The 16,696-nt window shown below is 37.7% G+C and overlaps 2 protein-coding genes and 2 long non-coding RNA genes across 8 annotated transcripts in view; 2 read left to right on the top strand and 2 right to left on the bottom strand.

The window, feature by feature from the left end:
* Window positions 1–736: 736 nt before the first annotated feature.
* Window positions 737–1,859, bottom strand: LOC136341994 (uncharacterized). Its single transcript, XR_010732587.1, has 3 exons — window positions 1,746–1,859; window positions 1,346–1,630; window positions 737–1,202 (listed from the first exon to the last, which is right to left on the bottom strand). It is a non-coding gene; the product is annotated as an uncharacterized lncRNA (long non-coding RNA).
* On the top strand, window positions 1,842–9,541 carry LOC136341975 (transcription factor E2F1-like). 2 transcript variants are annotated; one of them, XM_066287400.1, is made up of 8 exons: window positions 1,842–1,969; window positions 4,885–5,109; window positions 5,165–5,397; window positions 5,454–5,671; window positions 6,041–6,212; window positions 6,269–6,454; window positions 7,533–7,806; window positions 8,279–9,541. In XM_066287400.1, exons 2-8 carry the CDS (start codon window positions 4,923–4,925, stop codon window positions 8,407–8,409), a joined length of 1,401 nt encoding a protein of 466 aa, XP_066143497.1. In that variant the 5' UTR covers window positions 1,842–1,969; window positions 4,885–4,922; the 3' UTR covers window positions 8,410–9,541. The 2 variants fall into 2 exon arrangements, with proteins under 2 accessions (XP_066143497.1, XP_066143496.1); XM_066287399.1 differs by lacking the exon at window positions 1,842–1,969 and adding an exon at window positions 2,562–2,933.
* A 454-nt stretch (window positions 9,542–9,995) lies between these two features.
* LOC136341989 (uncharacterized) lies at window positions 9,996–14,021 on the bottom strand. Of its 2 annotated transcripts, XR_010732580.1 has the most exons (4): window positions 13,855–14,021; window positions 12,596–13,728; window positions 10,197–11,737; window positions 9,996–10,132 (listed from the first exon to the last, which is right to left on the bottom strand). It is a non-coding gene; the product is annotated as an uncharacterized lncRNA (long non-coding RNA). The 2 variants fall into 2 exon arrangements; XR_010732579.1 differs by having other exon boundaries at window positions 9,996–11,737.
* LOC136341968 (cyclic nucleotide-gated channel rod photoreceptor subunit alpha) overlaps window positions 13,683–16,696 on the top strand; it is a 96,457-nt gene continuing 93,443 nt past the window's right edge. For all 3 annotated transcript variants that reach the window (XM_066287383.1, XM_066287384.1, XM_066287382.1), the window contains exon 1: window positions 13,683–13,813. The gene's annotated coding sequence lies outside the window, so the exon portion shown is untranslated. The remainder of the gene's footprint in view (window positions 13,814–16,696) is intronic.

Below are 16,696 nucleotides of genomic sequence, written 5' to 3'. Positions count from 1 at the left end.
TAATAAAGTGGAAAATTTGATTTTCAGAAAACCAGTGGCGTACATAACAATTTTGCACTAAAAAATTCGTGTGAAAATTGAGTGCTCCGATTTCAACGAGATTTGGTTCCGCAGTAGGCGTACGATATAGCATTGATATGCCGCGGTCAAATCTCGAATCGGTTAACTTCGATTTTTTGGTCCAAAAAATATCAAAGGCTATACATCATGAAAATTTTTGAGCCAAAAAATCAAAATTAACTGATTCGAGATTTGACCGCGGTATATCAATGCTGTATCGTACGCCTACTGCGGAACCAAATCTCGTTGAAATCGGAGCACCCAACTTTCACACGAATTTTTTAGTGCAAAATTGGCATGTACGCCACTGGCTTTTAGAGTATCAAATTGTTCAGATAAAAAAAAAATTCGGACAATTCAGTTACTACGAATAAAAAAAAAATATATTTTCACAACTCAACTATATCCATCGTTCATTTATAGGTTTTTCATCATTTTATTTCCTCTGGCATAAGTTCCTTATTAATCTATTATAGATCATACAAGGCTATATTTTCTGCAAAAATTAAAACAACTCTGTATTTTATATAGTTTTATTGTTAAAAATCATAATATATCAATATTATACTAGGAAACAATTAACCTTAAATTGTCCTTAAAATGTATTTCATTATTTAATCAAATTAATCTAATGTTGAAACCGTTAAATTCTCGAATTTGCTGAAGACCCAAAAAATATAAGAAATGAGACTTGCATTCAATTTTTAACGGTATTCAGAGTTACATAATTTTTTTCGGTTGACGCGCCATCTATTTACCATGTGATGCATTGGTTGCTAAATACAAACAGAAGTTTTTTTGTCACTTAATAGTGAGTTTCGCTACTCGTATCTAGATGGCGCAGGAAGAAAAAAATTACACATCTTTTTACACAGTACTACTTTGCTCACCGATATATAGAGGACACTATTATTTATGAAATGATAAAAATACATTGGGCTCGAACTCCCAAAATTTTAAATTTTCAACTTTTTTACGATTTAAGCAGTTTTCCGTAATTTTAAATGAAAATGACGTTTAGGTAGGTTGGTATCGAATTCAAAAAGTTAACCTTTCCGGTGGTAGCACATTCACAGTCCTAGCATTGTTGTATATGTAGAAGTTCAGCGTATATCTCCTTCGCCATTTCTTCTTAGTGTACACTACGAATTAGAGGGATTAGGATTGCTTATGAAGCACAGAATAGATATGAATATTTTTATCGGGCAATTTGCCGCAAAAAAAAGGAATTGATTACGGTTTTAATTTGGCAGTTAACAGGAAAATTTACCCAATCTCGACTTACTTCGATAACACTCCGTGGTCAGAGATATTTTTAACGACAAAGAAGCTAGGTTTGACTACTGTTGAAATTTGTCAATTTTGGTCGAAATTTTCCGAATAGTTTTGGATTTGAATGTTGAAAGGGTAATGATTCCACGTGCCCATCCAGTGTGTTAAATATTTAAGCAATTGTGCCAACTTCTTTTTTAATAAAATGATACCATTCTCTGCCGGATTAAGACATTCATCAAACTTTCTTCTTATATACCTAATGCTCAAACATTTGCTGTTTTATTTTCTATTTTCCCTGAAAATAATCTCAAATATATATATATATATATATATATATATATATATATATATATATATATATATATATATATATATATATATCCCTGAACTCTGGACGTCAAACATAGTACGTTCAGTATTTATTGTCACGATCCAGTAGTACCACTTCATAAACCCAGCCCTATCATAGATAGATGTGTCAGTTCAAGTTGGTTCCACGCAGATCGAGTTGATGAACGCTGGCCGAATCTGAAGAAAACCGAAGTCAGTGGTAAACGTTTCCATAGGGGGGTTGTTTCATAAATTAGCAAAATCTGAGACGGTTTAATGATCCATCGCAGTCGTCCACGGCCAGGTAAATCTCCAAAAATCTATAACAGTTCCAATTGTACTGAATTTTTGCGATATTGTACTAACATGAGCAAAGTAGTGTACTCAATTCGAAGTGATGAGTCATAGGGTGGAGTCGCCTCTGCACATATATTAACGAAATATTTAAATGGATAAATAAATGCCGAGGTTTTTATAACACTCAATATAAGCCAAAAAGGCGTTGTCAAAGAAGGTAGAAGTGGAAATCGTAAATTCGCCAATGAAGAACTAATGTATTTCGAAGTATCGCGAAACTCGCAATTTAATTGTCGTTTAAGATTTGAATCCCCCATTTGTTTCGCTTGTAATATTTAATCAAAACCCAAAATGATTTAAAAATCATGTTACCTTTTTTATGTTAATTTAATTTAAAAATCGCGTAATTTTCAAATTATAACGTGCTTTGATGAAATAATCACAAGTCGAAAGAAAGCGCTTATGATTTCAAACCTGAAATTGTATTGCTGAATTGTACTAAGAGTGGTACAACTGTATTGAACGTAACACAACAACCCCACGATGGAAGATCATCTGGAAAAGAAGGAGGTACGCATGCGTGACGGTTCGCGCCAATGCCGGGACAGATGGCAGATGTTTGGTAACAGCCGTCAAAAGTGTACACGCCAAGTCGATTCCGATAGCAAAATCGTGCAGTGTTTTAAGGCACTCGGGGGGCCCTCCGAGGGATAAAAATCTTACCGTACCGAGCCCCGGCCCTCCGGAAAGATGGTTCCGCGACAATTTCCCTGATCGATCAATAATTCGATGGTGTTTGACGCGGATTTCCACGCGCTTGCCGTGCCTTCGGCGACGATCGCGAGGTCGGAAACCATTTTGTTCGGGCCCAGAGAACATGCAAAATTGCCGGTTAAACTGACTGAAAAAAAGGTGTTCCTTTGGTGCTGATCTTCGATCTTGATCCAGGGAAACCCATTTCGTCCGGAAAAGTGAGTTTGGCATGCATTTCCGCCGGCCAAGTAGGCGAAAAAGCTGCGCGTAATGGCGGTTGGGCTGATTGCGCCGGTTCGGCCGTTAAAAAACTACCCCCCGCCCACCTCATGAGGCCTGCTTTGCCGAGCCACCCTTGGGGCTAATAGAGCTACCCTCCTTTAACAATTAAAACTAGTTTTCAAGCGCTCATTTGCATACGAATTTGGGTTATTGACTCACCTACCTTGTGGTTACTGCATCTTCTAGGCAAGCTAACCTCCACTTGCACGGCTCCCCATTCAAAGATTTCTTAAAACTTATTTAATAATTGTCATCTTCAAGTTCGGTTTATTCTGGTACTTCCAGGAGGTATTTTTGGATAAGACTTTAAATGGCAACATTGTCCACCTGGCAGCATTATTAATTAGATCATCATTGAAGTAACAGGCCATAATCTGTTGGTTACTGCTTATTACGGTTCATGATATTCATCATAATATTTATGTTCTTATTTGGACATGTAAATTGCGAAAAAATGAAGTCAATTATTGGAATAATGCTAATATCAATGTGCTTACAAATTAAGGTTGACACCAATTTTGTTATTCAAATTGATATTTCAGAGTAAATTTGAACATTGGTAATATATGAATAATAAAAACCATTCAAATAATCATTATCGCTAAAGGTAGATTCTTGATGAAATTTTTTTACTTTAAAATATCTCAAAATATCTTACAATACCTCAAGCATGTACTAAATACCACTGAGCACCAAAATAGCTCAGTGACCTGCCTCGTCATTATTCTCTTTGAATTTGAAAATTTGTCATATTCAAATACCTATCTGCATAAACAAATTATTCTTAATGTAGGAAAAGCTAGTGACAAGCTTACGAGTGGAATAGAGCTTTCAAGTAGACATGGAAAGACGATATTAAACCAGGTAACACATGTTTCTACTTGTTAGCTTCTTCAGGCATGTGTGCCTACCAAGTACGTATATGTACATTATGTTGCATATGTGATGCTTTTCATGCATATGCACATGTTGTGTGGATAGAATGGAAGGAAGGAAGACAGAATTACAAGGGGGCATCAGGTTAGCCTATTGTGGAAGCATTTAAAGTTTACCCAATTTTGGTGTTTTTCTTGTAGTTACCCCTTTTTTCCTTCCTTCAATTTTTTTCAGGCTACATGTGCTGTCTTTGGACAAACGTGGCATCATATATTTGTACCTACAGAGTGTTTGAGAGAATATGCCCCACCTTATTGCCAGGATACTTAACAGATTTTCCAAAAATGTGAAATACAAAAATGATAGCTTTGTTGAAATGTATGTGTTTTTTTTATAAATGTTCATAAGGAGGGTATTTCGTGAAGTTGTGATATGTCAAAAATCTTTTTTTCCAAATCAAACACTAAGGCATCTCATTTAGTGGTACCCACTATCTATCTATCTATCTATCTATCCCACTGCTATCTTTGAAATACTAAGAGTTGCAAAGTTAGTAGTAGTGGTTAAAAAGTTGCCAATTTTGGGGGAATTGCTTGTTCATATTTCTTTACAATGTGGGTCTGTTATTGTATTAAGAAAATTGAGCTGGTATTGGTATTTAGTTTATAGCATATTAAGTGTCCAAAAATGGCAACATTTCCATTTAACAAATTTTATAATTCTGTGTTTCTCCTTACCCTTCCTATTTTTTTTCACCATTTTGTTCATATTGCTTCAACTAAAAATATCTTCTGCATCAAATCAAATGTCTGATATTTTTTCTGAAAATAATAGTTTAATAACCAATTTGTTTATCTGCTACAGGTTTTAAGGTATGCGTTTACCAGTACGATTTTTGATGTATATACCCTAACAGAAAGAAAGCAATTTCCCTCTGGATGTGTTAATAATTTATGATGCTATCTTACTTATATACAACTTCAGTACCTAATAACATCATTATCATTTTAGATTACTACAGTATGACTTCTGAATAATACATACTCAAAATGTCAAAACCTCCTGGAATCCATCAGGGTTCCAGCCCTGTGAGGGTCTACAGGAAGGTGTTGGTGCCATCCACGACCACCCCAGATATGTCGACTGTTAAGCAGGAATTTACTCCCAGTCCTCACATGCTGGATCATGCTTATGTCACTCCCAGGAACCAAGTAATGCATCATACTCCACCTTCAGGTAAATGTTCTCATAATATTGTCGTTTAACCTGCCATGATGTCCTGGTCGAAAAGCACCCTCGGTGAAACGGAAACTGAACCTGGAGATTCAGAAGTATGTGGTGCCTCTGCAACACAAGCATGATATGTTCAAAACGCCTCCGCCCAAACGACAAAAGAAACAGTCTCTTGTACGCAAACCGCGATATGATACCTCTTTAAGTTTGTTGACTAAGAAGTTTTCTGAGCTGCTGCAAAAGAGCCGGAATGGTGTTGTGGACTTAAACAGGGCTTCCGAGGAGTTACAGGTAGGTGTTTGTCTGGTCAGTTTGGGGCATTGTTTTAGAGCATTGTGTGTGAATAGGTGCAAAAGAGAAGAATATATGACATTACTAATGTGTTGGAGGGTATAGGACTGCTGGAGAAAAAGTCAAAGAACAATATTCAGTGGAAGGGTGCGGGGGATAATAGTAAGTTTTTGGGACTAAAAAAACAACTGAAAGTGTTGGATGACAGAGAGAATCAGTTGGATAAGCAGTTGGAGATGGCGGAAAGTGAACTGAGGAAGCTGGGACAAGATAAGTGAGTATTGTTTTCGTTTACTTTTGTTGTTGTGATCAACCACATGTCCCTTGAAGCACAACTTTCACTTAAAAAACGCCACTTCCTGTTAGGTTTTATACATTCCTTGAATTAAGTGTTATACATTTTAGTTCTGAAAGTGGGTGATAAAATACAGGGTGTGTTTGAAAAAACCGTTCGAAAGGAAGTCCTGAACAATCAATTTTTGTAACTGTTTGGGTCCGATTTTTCTGAAAATAACCATGCAACTTGTAATACTTTTTTCGCACAAATATGTTGACTTTTAAACTTTAGATACAATCAATTTGAATAATATTGGCAAACTGTCAGAAAGTTTTTTTCACGAGGTGTAATTGAGGTACAATTTAGGTTTGGTTATGTGTCGTATAATGACTTGAGGTCGATTCCCAAAGTGCAAAATAAGACTGTGATGGCGATTAAAGCACCCCCTAATACGAAGCTTTCAGTACCGACATGGACAAGCGACGCTAGTCCTGAGGCTTATAGTATTCAAATGAAGAGTAGTGACGGTCCTATCGAGGTACGATAAAGTTGCTTCAAAAATACTTTTATGGTTATATTGGTGCACCCATAAAGGTGTTTTTATGCCCCGAACCACCATCACCGAAATTCAACCGACCAATCCCACCTATGGACCCACTGCTCAAAGACATAGGTTTCAGTCCTGGGATGGGACTCTTCGACTTGGTTAATTCGCCTCCAGTACCCCAATTAGACAGTCCTGCATTTGTGCCAGGGGGGCACCGACCAATTTCTTCTCAGGTAATTGATTGAAAAAGGGAAATAAAGGTATTTTGGTTGTAGAGGATTTATATTGAAATATTCAGTAAAAAAGATGTTAAGTATTTTGGCTGAATAATTGTTACTCTTACTAGTTTTTGGAAACATTTCTCTTAGTACTTAACGCTAATTGAAATTTTCGGCTTTATAACTGATAGATTTTTTTAAAGAGGTCTATTTTTGTAAAAAAAAAGAAAAGGAAAAACGAAATATTGCGGTTTTAGTGACTCCTGATTTGAGCGATGCAAGACTGTATTTACAATTTTTGCTCAAGGTCGGAATATAGTACTGGCTGACAGGACATTTGAATTATTGAAAAATGTGATTTTTACAATAGTTGGCGCCTAAAAAAAGGCAAAACAGTGGAACGAAATCACGCAGAGTATCTGACAATTCCCTTAAAATAATTATTAAAATCTCTTAAATTCTGCATAGAACCTTCGAATATAATTGCAGAAACCAGGAAATTATAGAAAACCATTAAGTTAATTAATATTTCAACTCAATTCAAATATATTCTTACAATTGCTCCACATCTTAGTGATTTTGTCCCACTGTATGGCGCGAGATCCCTCGCGCTGACGTCACAACATGGCTGCAATTCGCCGTATTACGAGGACTTTCATAAATAGACACAAAAAAACCTTTTTAACAGATATGTTTATGATGAAATGATTTAAAATTGGAAATTGTTATGGGTGGTCATTAAAAAACTTCGAAGTAGACGGTGCACCGTAAACCTACGGCGTTGATTGAATCATTTGCTATTTTCCATCAAACGCCTGAGTGATAACAGATTAATTTATCCCAAGACATGCCTTGAATATGTCCTAGCAGCGTCTAGTTGAGGTTTTTTTTTTATGATCACCCTTTATATTCTGGGGAACGATTTCGGAGTATTTGACGTGAAGATGTGCAACCAGATATATTTTAACAGGGGTAATGTGTGAAATATCATTCGAAAATATTTATTTAAAAACTGAAAGCAATGTGCCGGAAATCACCAGATTATAGTTTTTTTTGTGAGTGTTGAATTTCGGTTTACTAGAGATTGTTCCAGGTTTGTCGATCTCTGTCTTTCGTCAAAGACGAGTTCGACACAAGTGGTGCAAGCACCAGTACTTCATCGGCGCCCAATAGTCTCCCATCCACGTCTTCAATGTCTACCTCGGTTGCTGGAAGCGATCTTCTTTCCTTCGGGAGCCCTCTCCCTTCAACGGTGCAATTGGACCCAAGACTGGAGTCTCCTCGAGAGGGGACGGCAATGGGCGGACTGCGGACGCCCTTTCGAGACAGCCCATTTGGCAGTTTTCGGTCGTCAGCTAATTCGAATGGTAAGCTCCCTAGTTTAAACCTACAGCGTCACTATTTACGGTACTGTTGGGTGGAACCGGCGCGGGATTCTATCTGTGACTTGTGTGGATTCCATTGAGCACATCACAGGCAGAGTTCTAGCGTCGATTTCATCTCTCTTCGGCTTGGGCGATTAACACGGGGCTTGCTGGTGAACTAACTGTTTATGTGTTATGGCAATTTACAGGGTTTCCTATCTTGAATTACGGTGATGTTGCTTCGCAGTTGCGCTTAGCTGCATCTCGTGAGGGCTGCTCCCTTGGTCCGTAGCACCATGGGATTCAGCTCAGCGCGTCTGCAATAACACTGCTTATTATTGGACTTCGCTTATGCTATGTTATATTCGTATGTATGTTACTAAAAAATGATGTCCTTGGGGAGTGTTCCATTCTATTCCTTCCGAATTAACATTATAATCACGTTGTCTAATTAACTCTTTCACTCCCCCTGTAGGAGTGGATCCGTACTTTTGCGTCGAGCCATTCGTTCCGTTGGAACCTCTCTTGCCACCCGAGTACAACTTCAGCCTGGATTCCTCCGAGGGTCTCGCTGACCTATTCGATTATGACCTCGTTAATATTTAGACATTTAAGTTTTAACTTGCGAGATTATCGTTTGCCAGAATATTGAATTTTGTTCCCTACATCCTGAGTTCAACGCGCCAAAAGAAATTTTTCTAAAGGTTTTTTCAAATACGTAAGTCTAAAGCTTGTGAAAACTGGGGGTAGGTTTTTTGTAGATAATTTTAAATGTTAAAAATCGTTTTTAATACTGAATTGTAAAATTTCTCTTCATGTTTTAGTCGTACTTGCAAGGTTTGTCTTGCGAGTTCAGTCCTTTTTGTTATTATTTTAAAGTTTGCGGTTTCATTCTATATTTACCTGTTGTTCATTGCGAAAATGTATTATAGTAAATAACATTAAGTTGACATGTTTTTGTTTTTCTTTTATTTGTGTCACTTTCGCGTTTTGTGCTCAAAACGTGCGGCAACATTGTTATAAAATTCACTTCCAAGACAAGTTCATCATTAATAGACAAAAAAGCTCTTATCGCATGGTATATTATTACTTAATTATTATATGTGTTAAGACTTACGTTTTGTTTTTTTGCGTATCAAGTGGATATTGTAAAAAAGTGGTATTATTCTTAGATGTTTCATTTGGAAGTTCGTTGGACGCTAAAAGTTCGGACCAAAGTGCCTGTTTTTCATTTTAGTGACGTTATAGCTAAATTAGAAATTTATAATAATTTAATATATAATTTATAGTATTTTGTTAGTCCTAAAGTTTTTATAATGCAAGTTTGCGGCTGCCTTGGCAAGAATTTTTTTAGGAAACGAATCGGATGGTGCCATTAAGTATATTTTGTAAATATAGTAATGGAACATTATGCGAATGTCGATTTTGTCCTTTTTTAATCACAGATGATTTAGTTTTATAACTTTGTTCTGTCAAAACTATTTCAACGAATCGCAAATGTCGGCAACGTTTACCGAATATTTAAGTGTTGCAATACGCCAAAAACAAAGGCAAAAGTGCAAGTAATATGTACAAAGTGACATTTCCTATGTATATGTCCAATTTCCAATATAGTTTGCTGCCGCAGAAATACAGTGAGTGTCCAAGCCATAGAGGCCTTATTAACTTTTGTAGCGACATCACAATAATACAATGTGTACATAAAAATCTGTCAATAAAACCGTATAGAACCTTAAAAGTGTTTTTGTTTTATCCATTGGAATAATGTAATTTGTCGAGGGGGAGAAGACAAAAACTAAAAAAATTCAGTTTTTCTAGGTCGTTGGCGAAAATAAGCATGGATTAGTTAATGAAGCGGTTCTCTGCAAGTTTAAAAATCAATAAATTCCGTTCCAACTAAAAATAAAAGCTACTACATAAATAATTTCTGTAGTTAAAATGCAGCAACTAAACCGTTCGACCCTAACTTAATAGGTAGGTACTGAATTAGGTGATTAATTTCTACTGAAATGTGTAAACATCACTATAATTCTGTCAATAAAAATCAACTCGTGAGATTATTCCCATGGGTTGGTTTTTGATAGTACACGTATACAGCGCGATTGGTTTTTGCGCTGTTAAATGCATATTTCGTCTTAGTTTAAGTTCGTTTAGATTTTTATACGAGTGCGGTGTGATACCCTTTGCTGACATTATGCACGGGGTGAATGGACTTTGTACGTATGATTCAATTTGTTTGCTCTTACTTCTCAATCTTATAGTGCTCTTCATGCAGTTGTTTCGCCTCTTATTGTATTTTCGTTATATTTGTCTCATTTTCCAGTTCTACCTATTCCATTTTGATTACAGTTAGTGGAGTACAGTTTTATCTAGGGCACATATGATTTTATTACTTTGGCGTTGAACTCATTTAGCTCCATCAATCTTCGATCTATTTGCCTTTTGGAGTGTTAATCGCTGAATGCATGACTTGAGATGCAGGTTTCTCTCCTTGTGCTTGCTACTCTCATTGTTACATCAACATTGGTCAAGTCTGCGGTAGACTGCTACGGAGGAGTACGTTAAAATAGAGATGGCGTTAAATAGGCTTTGGAGATTTAATCAAATATTGAGAATTAGTTTAAAGCAGCTCACGTACTTCCTTTTAAGATCTTGCTTGGGTGTTGTGTGATTTAATTTAATCCTTTGCGTAATTATATATTTATACGTCTCGAATAATTATTATTGTATGTATTTTATTATTGTTACGTCATTATATCATTATTATTATTACTTACATTACAAGCAACATAATTTCCGCTTGCTGAGACGCTATTTTCATTTTCATAGCATATATCATTCCTATTTCCCATAGGAAGAATAAATTCATATCTTTAGTTCCGCAGAAGAAAATAAATTCAAAATACCATTTTGGACTCTCGTTGAAATTTATAATAACTGCTCTAGCGTTCTACCGACAATTTTGAGGTAAATTAAAATATTAAACCAATTTCAAAATTGTTGAATCGCAAACAGATCAACTGGAACCTGACGCAACATCAAACGTCCGGTGTGGAATGTAAAGTTTGTATTTGATCTCATCACTTCATCGCTTACCTAAAGTCAACATTACCAGAGCATTGCGAAAGATTAACGTTATTCGACTCTCGTTACTCGTCTCGTTATTCGATTAATGTTACTAACGACACAGTCTTGAACAAACACTAATTGAGATTCTTAGAAGAAACTCACTCTTCACACAACTTTGAGAAATTTTCTCGAAATTTCCTTAAAATTTGACATTTTTAACGAGCGCGATGGGTGGAGGTGCGAAGACGCCATTGTTTAATCTTTACGTTATTTTATGCAAAATCTACTTGCACTCGTCAGAAATGACGTTTCTGCTGATCGAAATGATTGAACTTTAAATATTCGATTTTTACCCGATTTCAGTCCGATCTGATTTTGAACGAGCACTCGCAACGTTTCTACTAAATCAAGCTTTAATTTATCCTACAAATATTGCCAAATTTGGTCGAATATTTCACTCGAAATTTGATGTTTATCACGACCGCGACGTGTGGAGAATGGAAAGGCGCCATTGCCGGAGCGTTACTATTTTGTCTGCAAATAATGCAAAACCTTCTTGGACTTGGCGGTAAAATTGGATTTCGTGCATTTTTGGAAATAAAAATCTGGCATTAATTTCTTTAAGCATAATTAGCTTTAGGAGAACTGGAAATGGAAGTGATCATCAAATCGACTTGAAGTTCCGTAATTTTCAAATTAAAACTGGACTGTAGCAGCGGAGATCGCTTAGTTTGACGGAAACTTTGCGGTAATAGGTAAGCAACCCACCGTACGTTGCTGTACGCATTAGCAGTTTACAATATATTCTACCCCATTCAGTTATCAGTTCTCTTATTGCTAATAAACAGTATAAATATATAATATACTTGTTGAACGATATGCAGGGGTTCCTTCCTTGGAGGTTGGAGATACCACCCGCGAATTATTATACGAGAGCGCTTACACGCGAGCACTACTTGTAGTACTTGTCGGTTCAAGGTACCGACGTTGCACTTCTAGTTACGAGAGTCCAGGATGGACTAGTTACTTGCTTCGCAAGGTAACCACGTGGGATCTCCCGAAAGTCTTGGAATTAGGACAACCCGTCAAATTATTGCACTATTTATTAACTTATTCGTAAATATTTGTTACTAAACTTAATTGAAGTAAACACGAGATTGATTGATTGCGAGGCCGAGTATTAGTACGAGTTATGATTTGGTGGGGTATTCGAGATTCTGAACCGTCAGCAACACTGGTCAGAGTAGTGAGTATGATAACGAGAAGAAATGAATGTCATCAATCCCATCCTCTCCCAGCCCTTAAGTACTGAGAGATGATGGCCAACCGACATAGGCGTACTATTACTCGGGATGACTTTCCCTTGAAGAAGGTCCGTTATGCCCAGAACGACGGCCAATGAGCAGATTATCCCGTGACCGGAATATTGCCGTCGTTCCGAACGAAACGTGACGGTACCCCCAATTTCGCCCACCGCCAAAGTAACGATGGGGAATTCCGACACCCAAGACCTACGTCCGATGCACATTTATAACTTGATTACCTCGCAATAGAGTTTCTTTGGAAGAACACAAAGCCGAGGAATTTTGACTAATAAACCATCTGTTTAACTATGACAGGTCGTGACATCTGGGAAGCAAGCAAATACAAAATGTGCAGGGGCGTAGCTTTGGGGTTTACATCAACTACCAATGTATCAAGTTTTGGCCTCTCAAGTCTTAACAATACTTATTAGTAATAATTAATTTATTTAAAGTTAGTTCGATTTAGACTATTACTAGTTCGTTAAGCTTTTATGATAAGTTTTGATTATTCGGTACTATGCACACCCATACGGAGTTGAACTTTCACCACTGCTCTTCACGATTCTTGCCAGGCACGTTGAGAGTTTTGAGAGGATCATTAATCTTTTAAGTAAAGCTTAACTAAATACGTCAAGGTGCATACTCCAGGACCGGGAGGGGATCATTATTGTATCAGTGCGCAAATCAAAATGCATGAAGTGAATTGACAAAATATCGTAAAATCTCACTAGCAGAATCGTGGGTTACAATATTAATATAGATAATTCGATTTCTGGGTTTTACGAGGGTATATATGCAGAAGCTAAGAAAGTGTAGCTATTCTCTATTTTACCTGTTGTTACAAGAGAAAATAAATACACTTACTGGTTCATTAATATTCTAAATATGCGAAAGTGGGCAAAGCCCCAAAGTGCGGACGGTATATTCGAGAACAGCTGGCACCTGAGTAACCCCGATTTGTGTGACGTATGTACCGTTTCCAATGAAGCGTCTTGTATAAGGGCACATAGCTTTGCGAACGTAGATTATGGCTGCATCTTTGTTTACGAAATTTCAAAAATTACTCGAAAATACTCTGACTGTAGAAACATAAACCTGAAGAGAGACTCAGAATTATTCCATTGGCACTTCCTTAACAAAGAGCCCCCTTGCTTACTGTTTGTTACTTAATTCCTCTAGGGGCATGATTAAGGTAGCGAACTGGGCCCCAATTTGACAAGTGCCAATAAACCAAAACACCCGACAGATTAATATTCAAAATTAACGGGGCCGCAAAAAGGCGAGCTTGTTTAATCTGGAGTTTTTCGTCCTCTTTTCCGGCTCGTGTCCGCCGCAGCCCTCCCGCCCCCTATTCCAGGGACCCATTGCCAGGACAGGACGAGGCGCGCGCCGCACGGGCCGCAGTGGACTTTCGGCTGCCGAACGGGCTGCGTCTAGCAACTGGCTGCCTTGCAACTAGCAGCTGAAGCTCAGCTACGGGGAAGGTGCCGATAGCAGCTGGTTGCGCCGGTTTATCACCCTGCAAGCGTTCGGTGTGGATCGTGGTGGTACCCTGGGACGTAGTGCGTCCGTAGTTAGTGGGTGACTTGTGTGCGTTCACATTTAAGACGTGAGGATTAAGGACGCGGTACTTATCGGTTAGTTCACACATGCTCTTGTATTTATGCCCCTAAATCACCTGTTTGCCATCCTCGTTCCCCCATATAGAAGCACTTTCAGCCGGAGATTTGAGCGGTGTGATCGAGCAACAAGTTTACTGCAGTCGCCCTTGTTATTAACTCAGTTATACTGCACCACTTCACTAGAGTGACGGAGGCTGAGAGTTTCTTAACATCATTTCTAACAATGGCTGGAAAGTTTTTTAGTTAGACGCCGCAATTAAATCGACTTTTTAAAGAGTTGAAAAGCGGCCTAATCAAATTAGGGATATTTCTTTGAAATGCTTAGAACCCAGGAAAGTAATTAACGTAACGGCCGAATGCTTGCCTTTTTAAACAACTTCTGCAAAAATAAGTTATTTCGCATATTTATGAAGTTCTTTTTGCGGGAATTAATTACCATCGAGTTTTGCGGCGCTTAAAATTGTTATCCTGGGAATTACGTACAATTTTTATGGGCACGTGTATGTTGAGTTGGTTTAAATTCTTTCCAAAATCACGGGGTTGTAAGGGTAAATAATGCAAAAATAAGCCGAAACTTTCTGCAGCAACTCCCATCCCTGGAGAGTATATACCTACCGAAATTGTGTTGAATTTTGATTTTAGGCAACTGTGGAGTTTTGAAAATGCTGCCACCCGTAATTAACAAGTTCAAAGGCCGTCGGAATATTTGAATAATGATAACATCTTAAATTTCAAGACACGAACTCCATGTTCATTTATATGCGGGGCCCTTTCGAATTAAGGAAAAACACGAGGCCCTCTTTGCAGTCCTAAATTAATTATTCAGTACATTCATGTTTTTTTTTTTGTTTTAAAATGTTTATTCCGGTTCCGCCCTGCCTGGGCTTGTTAAAATAAATTTAAACATCAAATTTTCAGCACCCACTTTAGCCTCTATTAATGAATACGAGGGTTCAAGCCATACAGAGGGTTCATCAGTGGCGAGCTTATAAGGGTTGAAGTTGTTCTGTGTTCACTCACTGTGTTGTCGGTTCATTTGTCTCGGTTCGAACTAGAAAAAGGGGTCCAAAAAAAAAAGACAAATTTTCTTCTTTGTTTGCTATTTATATCACGCCTTTCCGAGTTCTCTCTTCCAGCTCCTCCTTGGAAGCTGTTCAGTTCACGATTCCAATAAAAACGTTATAATGGGGAGTCTTATCAGTGGTTAAATTGAGCGCCGAACTTCGTTTAGAGTAATGTTAGGCCTAAAGGACTGATTTTAGCTTCAAGGTGAGCAGTAACAAAGGCAATTGTTATTTTAGAGAAGAAAGAGTTTACATAGCAGCACTTAAAAATTCTGAGAACACCATTGTTATAATAGTCAAGAGGACTAGACATTCGCTGGTTTTCTTAGACCGCCTGAAGGTTCGATTATTTTACATTCTGGGAGAGAACGCTTGCAAGGTATGACGGCAACATGACGTTTTTTAGTCCCGCTGTATATACCGGACTTCCCTAGCTTACGGAACCATACCCATGGGTTCCGACTCCCGGGTTTTCTGATCTTATCTCCGATGCCACTTCCGATACAAAAACATTCAATTGGTGCCCTGTAGATTTTTTGATTGATCGATTGCCCTCTCATCCCCAAGATTCGTGTCGGTAATTTCGATCTGGTATTGTGAGTAATGACTAGTTGATCATTAATGCTCCTAGAGCGAATAACCATAGCGAAGTTTTTTTTTTACCAAACCTACATTTTCTCTTGTCCATCTACACGACTAGGTCGAATTTCCTGATGTTTTCATTATCGCATTCACTCGTCAGCCTTCAAGTTTTCCAAACTAACCTAACCCATTACGCCTATTCAGATTTCTACGGCAAATCCGGCGAAAAGTTATATTCTTTTATCCGCACTAAATGCGCACGACAAAAGCAGACTTCGCTGCAACTGCAGGAACGAAATTTCCCCATTTCAGAGTTTAAAATTTTACTGAAGCACAAAAAAATCCGGCTGAATTCCGGTTTAATAGAATTTTTAGTTAGTCGCAGGCCGGCCGATAAAATTAGAGCGGTCGAGCTCATCCAGATTTAATATTTTAGTTCATTAAAAAAGTGTCGTGTGTTTCGAATGACGCTGGCAAAATGGAAAAATGAAACTTTAGCGGTCTCCATTCGATGTGCGTGTTTGCGGAATGTTACTCAGCTTTCATGTTATATTCGACCAGTTCTTTGAGATTGAACTCTGTATGCCTCTTACCCCACAAATGCCTAACTCTGATTCCCGTTCTGTCTCCATTGCTTTGTGGATCACTCCGTACATTGTCATCGATACGTGAACTTATAAGGAAAATGGAAACATTCGGTCCAGGGTGTGATGGAGAAGAAAGTAAATAAACGAAAATTAGGTATAAAACTCAGAAAACAACAAATGACACTGATAGAGAAAACAATAATCCGGATTGGAGTAAATTAGACATTGCTGCTGCTTCAGATTGAAAAACGTTTAATTAGTCTAAAATTTAACGTTATGAATCTCCCCTGGTACGTTAAAGCCACATTTTAAGTCTCTGTATCGATCTCGCATTTATATGTACAAATCTATATAAAGCTGTCCTTGTCTGACAGTCCTAACAGGGAGTTGCTGCTATGACCGGCAACACACAATACGCCAATAGATACAGGGGACGTCTGGTAATTTTAACTACACGCAGATAGTCCGATGAAATTAAAACGGTCCAGCCCATCCAGATTTAATATTTTAGTTTATCAGAAAAATGGCGTTGATATCGAATGATGCGGTCTCCATTCTGTTGTTGATCAGCCAATTTAATTTGCCTGAAAGCTACTCAATTTTCATATGATACTGCATCGAAAATGCATAACCGTAACTAATATTGGTATTTTGAAAAAGTGCTA

Source organism: Euwallacea fornicatus, chromosome 11, assembly GCF_040115645.1.
Source record: "Euwallacea fornicatus isolate EFF26 chromosome 11, ASM4011564v1, whole genome shotgun sequence".
NCBI lineage: Eukaryota > Metazoa > Arthropoda > Insecta > Coleoptera > Curculionidae > Euwallacea > Euwallacea fornicatus.
The sequence above is the reverse complement of the archived record's forward strand: the minus strand, read 5'-3'. Positions and strand labels throughout refer to the sequence as shown.

Bases quoted from the DNA above. Each gene is read 5' to 3' on its own strand.
- LOC136341975 (XM_066287400.1), top strand. From the start codon at position 4,923: ATGTCAAAACCTCCTGGAATCCATCAGGGTTCCAGCCCTGTGAGGGTC. The intron at 5,398-5,453 runs GTAGGTGTTTGT...GTGTGTGAATAG, and splicing joins GGGCTTCCGAGGAGTTACAG to GTGCAAAAGAGAAGAATATA. The intron at 6,455-7,532 runs GTAATTGATTGA...AGATTGTTCCAG, and splicing joins ACCGACCAATTTCTTCTCAG to GTTTGTCGATCTCTGTCTTT.